This window comes from Oncorhynchus tshawytscha, linkage group LG12 (assembly GCF_018296145.1).
Source record: "Oncorhynchus tshawytscha isolate Ot180627B linkage group LG12, Otsh_v2.0, whole genome shotgun sequence".
NCBI classification, from domain to species: domain Eukaryota; kingdom Metazoa; phylum Chordata; class Actinopteri; order Salmoniformes; family Salmonidae; genus Oncorhynchus; species Oncorhynchus tshawytscha.
The window spans coordinates 51,598,194-51,605,779 of NC_056440.1; the positions used below are offsets into that span (position 1 = coordinate 51,598,194).

Below are 7,586 nucleotides of genomic sequence, written 5' to 3' on the forward strand. Positions count from 1 at the left end.
TAGTCGCCGCCAGACCCACTGGCTCCAGGTCATCAACAAGTCCATGCTAGGTAAAGCTCTGCCTTATCTCAGTTCACTGGTCACAATGGCAACACCCACCCGTAGCACAGGTGTATCTCACTGATCATCCCTAAAGCCAACACCTCATTTGGCCACCTTTCCTTCCAGTTCTCTGCTGCCTGGGATTGGAACGAATTGCAAAAAAAAAAATAATAATAATAATAATAATATATTCGCTGAAGTTGGAGACTTATCTCCCTCACCAACTTTAAACATCTGAGCAGCTAACCGATCACTGCAGCTGTACATAGTCCATCTGTAAATAGCCCACCCAATTTACCTACCTCACCCCCATACTTTTTTAAATTTACTTTTCTGCTCTTTTACACACCAGTATCTCTACTTGCACATGATCATCTATCACTCCAGTGTTAATCTGCTAAATTGTAATTATTCGCCTCCCTCCTCATGCCTTTTGCACACAATGTACATACTCTTTTTTTTCTACTGTGTTATTGACTTGTTTACTCCATGTATAACTCTGTGTTGTTGTCTGTTCACACTGCTATGCTTTATCTTGGCCAGGTCGTAGTTGTAAATGAGAACTTGTTCTCAACTAGCCTACCTGGTAAAGGTTAAATAAAATATTTTTTTAAAAATAGATGGCTTTTAATGGTTTATCGCTCAAATCATTGGCTCTACAGACGTTTTTGGAGAAAGAAAAAAAAAACAGGCCCCTTGTCTCACAAACACCGCTGTACCTCAGTCCCCGTTAATCACTGACGAATGAATGTTTGGCATCTACAAATGCAGAAGAAATAAACTAATCCAATGGTATAACAAAGGAGTCTGTAGCTCCAAAACACGCCGGTGATATGGTGGGAATCATTGGGTTAAAAGGGGCAGTGCTTTATTTTGAGACAGACAAAAATGTAGGTTACATATTCAAGCCTAACTACGTTAACAGATAGTAATGCAAATTATTTTGTTAAGTGGTTCCTTGTGTCATACAATGCTGTAAAAATGGTGTTAGACCATTTTTTACTTTTGGACAACTAAAAAAAAAACATTATCCCTACTTGTCCAAAGAAAGTTAAGTCATGCCCTGCTTAACTTTTAATTAATTATATCTAGCTAGAAGAATAACTATTTAGACTTACTTCTTGAAAAGGTTGCTGCTGGCTGCCACCGCTGGATGCAAGATGTATGGGAAAGAACCTTGGAGGGGGATGAAAGCTGCAAATCCACTGGCTAGTGTAAGTGTAGCTAGCTTCCTACCTTGAAGTGTGCTGTGCATATGCCATATCAAACAAAGTGATTGTTTGCACAGAAGACCGTGCAAAGAAACAATTGCTGCTTTGCAGCCAGCTACTGCACAATCTCTTGCTTTTGGCCATGGATAACTAGATACCTCTCCTGTAAATGTCAATATGAGGAGTACCAGTTTGATAGGGCAAGACCAGCAGCAGGAAGAGATGTTCATCTTTCATTTGCATTATTACAAATCAGACCGCTGGGTGATGATATGACAGACTGAAATTCCAATTTTTTTGTTTGTTTCTTCAAAACAGCTCTTACACAAGGGCATTATTATAAAATTCACAATTTGTGTTATTTCGACCTCCGTGTGGACATAAAAATAAAAGGAAACACATGTTTAACTGCACTGTGCCTTTAACTTACAAATTGAATTGTCTGTGTGAATTGTGTGTAAAACAGGATAAACAGTTTGCAAAGTCACTTTCTGACTACTTCTTCCATGTGCAAACATGTATGGATTTACCCAATATCCCTTCGCTTCACATGCTTGTGTTGGGGAATTCTGAGCCATCTGCTTTTGAAATTAATGACAGTCTGCGCGACAAACAAAGTCTGTAAGCCTTGCTGAAACAGGTTCTTAACTCAAAATGCAAGGGTTTCTTTACCTTCATAAGGCAAGAAAGATAGTCAATGTAGGGCTGTTCCTTGTTCTGCACAACAGCAACACAGATGTCAAACTGCTTAAAATGTAAAATAATTATTGTTCTGACACTGCAATAGTCAATAGCGGTCATGCAGAGAAAAAGAGTAAGGAATGTATCAATACTTTTTTTTAACGGAGTAGGCCTAGCCTATACAACCCACTTCACCAATAAAAATGACTGATGTTCCAGACTAGGCTAAATTTAGCTGAAAAAAAGGCCTTGTGGTTGGCAAGTGTAACCAATGTGAAATGGCTAGCTAGTCAGGGGTGGTGCGGCGCTAATAGCGTTTCGATCGACGACGTCACTCGCTCTGAGGCCTTGAAGTAGGTGTTCCCCTTACTTTGCAAGGGCCGTGGATTTTGTGGCGCGATGGGTAACGATGCTTCGTGGGTGTCAGTTGTCTGTGTGTGCGCAGAGGGTCCCTGGTTCGAGCCCGGGTCGGGGCGAGGGGAAGGACGAAAGCTCTACTCTTACACAAGCTCATGTCAATATTTATAAACAGTATCCTAATGAGTAGGCTAGCCTAATGTTAATCTATTTTCACAAACACACTAGAGATCCCTTCAGTCTCCACAGATTTGGGAAACTCTGCATTTAGAATTTTTGCCCCTAATTTGTGGAACAATATACAGAGTTCACTGCAGTTACATGTGCTAGTGCCATTCAGGCAGTTAAAATATGATTAAGGACCTCTATGTAGTTGAATGTGATTGCTTTTATTTAGTGTGTTTTTGTTATCGTGTGCTGAATTATATTGTTTTATACACATGTATATGTTTTATTGTAATGTATACAGGGGTCAAGTAAAATAATTGGAATCTCAATGTGACCCCGTTTAAATAAAAGGTTAAATAAAATGTAAAATCTGAACAAGCTATTCTGCAACACCTCGCCTCTTGCATCAGTCACCCAGCGAGAGACCATTGAGAACGTAACAAAGTAGCCTACTGCACAGTCTATTATTAAGATGGTAACAACATTCAGTGATTGAAGGGTTTTTCATAGTGAAAACTGCAACAACAAAAAAGGCTACTTCGATGTACATGTAGGCCTGATGAACAATTACATAGTAACTTGCATTAAAAAGTAGCAATTCAATAAGTGTCATTTAGCCTGCCCATCTGTTACAGCATGTCAACAGTGCCTCATTTTCCATTTTTCAAATTGTTGTCAATTCCTTTGGGTCTTCTTTTTCACCATGCTCATCTCACTCGGCTGTCCTGTGCAACTATTTGCAATGCATCAGTGCAACAATTTTATCAGAACTGGACAAAAGTGTTCAAAACACCACTCAACTTTCGACAGTTAATTTGGCCTACTAGGCTATTAAGCATAGTATAAAAAAATATAAAAAATATTTAAAAAATATCTTTTGCAGCCTATAGCTTTTCCTGGGATATCACGAGTAGAGGAATGGTCTATTGCGGAGAGGCTTGTGTATAGCCTATTGCGCACGAGAACAGCTTTTTTTAAATATAAATAATATATATACACACACATACATGCATTAGTTTTATATATCTTTTTTTAATAGTCACATGTACAATGTCCATAGGGGGAGCAGTTAATCTGACTAGTGGTGGCTATTCAGCAGCCTGATGGTCTGGGGGTAGAAGCTATTGGCCAGTCTGACAACTTTCCAATGATGCTTCTATACTGCCTGCGTCCAGCTGATGGAAAAGGGGAGAACAGGCCATGGCTCAAGTGACTGGGGTCCCTGATTATATTTTTGGCCTTCTGCAACACCTGGTGTTGTAGGTGTCCTGTGGGGCAGGCAGTGGGCACCCAATGGTGCATTTGGCTGAGCGTACCACCCTCTGTAGCGCATTGCGGTCAGAGGCGGTGTAGTTGCCGTACCAGGACGCGATGCAAGCCAACTGTATGCTCTCGATGGTGCGCCTATAGAACACTGCGAGGGCCCTCGCATCCTGTGGTTGAAGAGTAGCTGTGCCTTCTTCACAATGGTGTCCGTGTGGTTTGACCATTTCATCTCCTCAGAGATGTGTAAGCCGTCAGAGTGCCTACCTCCTCCCTGTAGGCCGTCTCATCGTTGTTGGTTATCTGGCCTACTACAGTCGTGTCATCAGCAAACTTGGAACTGTGTGAGGCAACAGTCAAGGAAGTACAGGAGGGGAATGAGGATGCACCCTTGAGGTGCCCCTATATTGAGAATCAGAGGTAATGTCTAAATTCACCACCTGGGGGCAGCTCGTCAGGAAGTCCAGGATCAAGTTGCATTGAGAGAAGTTCAGTCCCAGGGCAGGATGCCTTCTGGGCCGCAGCCTTCAAAGGGTTAACATATTTGAATTACTTACTTCTGTGTCCTCTGTGGAGACCATAAGCACATAACCCTCATTGTTCTCAAGGGCTCTCCTCGACCTCTCAAAGTCGTCGTTGTGCTTGAAGCGTGAGAAGGTGTTCAACTCCTCCGATAGGGCTGCATTGGTGTCAGCGACGTGGCTAGCTTTCCTTTTGTAATCTGTGATCGTTAGGAGCCCCTGCCAAATATGCCTTGTGTCTGACCTGCAGAATTGCTAACTTTCATTCTTTAATTGCCACTTTCTCCCTATATATGTATGTATTTCGCCGCCTTGAGCGATCTGCATAGGTCGCATTTGTACTATTTAACCATAACATTGTCCCCGGTCACTTTAGCGTGTTAATAAGCAGCATCTTTCTTCTTCAGTTTCCCTACAGGCTGCCATCAAGACACATTTTTTGAGTCAGATAAGTTTTGAAAGACTCAGAATCACATCTATGCATTGTTTGATGAATCCAGGGACTGATCCAGGGACTACCCGGAACATATTCCCATTCACGTAATCAAAACGTTCTTGGAGCCTGGATTCTGATTGGTCGGACCAAGGCTGTACAGAATTGACCACCGGAACTTCCCTCGAGTCTGTTAGTAGGAGGGAGAAGCAAAATGGAGGTGTGGTCAGATTTACCAAAAGGAAGATGGGAGAGGGCCTTATACCTGTGTCGAAAGAGTGTCTAGCAGTGATCAAGCTCGAAAAGCTACCCTATTGATTCCGTTTTTTAGGGAAAACACATCTTGTCTAGGCCACAACACAATGTAATGAATAATCTTATTGGTTTTCAAGTGGGTACAAAACTATAGCCTAAGGCCTAGGCTGTAAACTGCAGTGAATAGCCATTGTCATTTCAATAATCGCCTGGCGTTTTGAATGCTTAATTTTCTAGCATGCCTGATTAGGCAACCATTTGGATCAGTTATGAGTATTTTATCTGTAGTTTAGCCCTACAGGGTCCAGGCACATTAGCAGGCCATTAATATGGTGCATTTTGTCAGGATGTATAGGCTAACAGAAAGATGTTAATGCAGGGATTTCTAGTGGTGTGGAGGAAGTTGCTTCCATAGGTTTTCCAGTTTGGCTTCTGTTTCAAAAGCGTTCGAAAATGAGGTAGATACAATGGTCACCAACAGTTATACATACGAGTTCATAAAAACATTGTCCTATACTAACTATAGGTCTACTCTGGTCGACATTTTGGATAAAGACTGAGCTCTCAAGGTTAATAAAACAATAACCCGCAAGAGAATTCGGTAGTAGAACACTAACAGTTAGCATATACATCAGTCCCCCTATCGAGGTGTATTGTGAATATTTGGTGTGACCTCGGACATATGACCCATACATATATAATTAGGTCTACTAGCTAACTTAACTTCATATTAAACCAGCTTGCAACATACCGCTGACATTCTCTCGAAACGTAGCTATTGTTTGGATTGAATCTGGCTTGTAATTATATATAATTACACGTTGGTTTAACTGTCAAAGTAGCGTCATAGCAGCAGCACCAAAAGCAGATATTGATATGTTTGTTAGATCGCTCCGGTTAGCTTTTACATTAGCTGTCAAGCTGATGCTAACATTAGCATTACATGGAGTTAGTAGTTACAAATGTACGGCAGACATTAATATTGAAAAACAAAATGACAATTTCCATGAAATTAGCCATTTATCAAATTTAACAGCTAGTTAGATGTTAACTTTAGCTAGTTGAAACAACACATCCCCCACATTCTGCTTCTGTCCCTCTGTACCTAGCTAACGTTAGCTAGCGACAGGCTTCAAGCTATGAAAGACCGGGGGCTAGTGTACATTTCATTAGCTGTACCAAGCTAGAGTTAAGTACATAGCTATATTTATTATTCATAACTAGCTAGTTAACTCTTACCCCCAAAATCCACAGGAACAGCGTGGTGGCGGCTTGCTTCGTTCACTGCCTGTGTCCCCCATGGTTGTCTCCAGTTGATGACCAGTTAACGTTAATGCACGTAGGTGACACCGGGGATAGGGTTGCGGCCTAGTTATGGTACCGTAGATTCCAAGACACGAACTAAAGAAATAACATCCACAGTCAAAAATAAAATAAAAAATATCCGGATGAAAATGTCAACGAACATGGAGTGCTTTCCCGACACGAGCGGCCGCTGTCAACCATACAGTTTTAAATTGATAATTTATAATTAACGGCCGCGGAAAGTCCGTCCTACAACACAGGGTAATCGAGGCCGGTCAGCTGGAGTGAAGGCGGGACCAAAGCGGAAAACAGTGCAGGTGAATATCGAAACCTTGGTGATATACACGCGCGTCTAAATACCGAGGTAAAGTGTTGTTTTTATATTCACACATTCGGACATTCAACAGACATTCGCCAAACGCCATTTAAAAATGTAAAAATCAATAACTAATTCACCGTTTGTCACAGAATCATCGAACTAGGTATGATTTATTCTATAAATTTCTAGCATACTTTTACAACCTTTGTTTTGAGTAGAAATTCCAGTTTTGGCTTGATGGAAATACATAAAATCTATAACAAGCCATTTAAAGCTGTATAAATCAATAACTAATTCAGTGATTGTCACAGAAACATCAAACTAGGTATGATTTATTCTATAAATGTCTAGCATACTTTTACAACCTTTGTTTTGAAGAACATTCCAGTTTTGATTTGATAGAGGGCATGTAGTCCGTTTAGAGGGCACAAAACTTTTTTTATCAGGGTTATCCTTGTATTATTGCACTAATGTTCTATTATCATGACTCTATTTTATTATTCTACTATGAGAGATACTAGATACATACTATGACAGCAATTCACTGTAATGGGTACACACGTTGTATCTGTCACAAGTGATGAGTAAACTGATTTAGATCACAAAGACTACCATTATTGTAATGTTTGATATTACGACATTGATGTGTGATACCTTTTTTATCAACGCATTAGTTTTTTGCAAATGTATGCCTTTATTACAATATGATTTTTTAATGCCTGAATACTCAACGATGATTAACACCTCAGTTATGTCTGCTTCTGTCAGGGTTGTGATCAAATGCATGTAATTTAAAGTCAATATAGCAATTGAACAAAAATCCAATTCAATTTCAAAATGTTTCTAATTGCAAAAGCATATAACATAATTTGGGTATTCCAGATTTGTAATTTACAATTTATAACCCTGTTTTATGTTTTTAATACTGCAGATCGAATGCTCTGTGTGCCAGAGATGGTACCATTCAGCTTGTCTGGGAATGACAAAGAAGGATTTCAACAAAGCCAAAATAGAAAATGATTGGAAGGGGC

General features: G+C 40.3%; 1 protein-coding gene across 5 annotated transcripts in view; it reads right to left on the bottom strand.

The window, feature by feature from the left end:
• The window catches only part of LOC112263452 (AN1-type zinc finger protein 3), a 50,795-nt gene extending 44,031 nt beyond the window's left edge, over nt 1-6,764 (bottom strand). For 4 of the 5 annotated variants that reach the window (XM_024439697.2, XM_024439696.2, XM_024439695.2 and 1 more), the window contains exon 1: nt 6,171-6,594. In XM_024439697.2, the coding sequence (XP_024295465.1) occupies nt 6,171-6,232 (62 nt within the window). In that variant the 5' untranslated portion in view covers nt 6,233-6,594. Of the gene's footprint in view, nt 1-6,170 lie in introns of all 5 variants that reach the window. The other variant, XR_002955498.2, reaches the window with a different exon arrangement.
• Between the last annotated feature and the right edge of the window lie 822 nt (nt 6,765-7,586).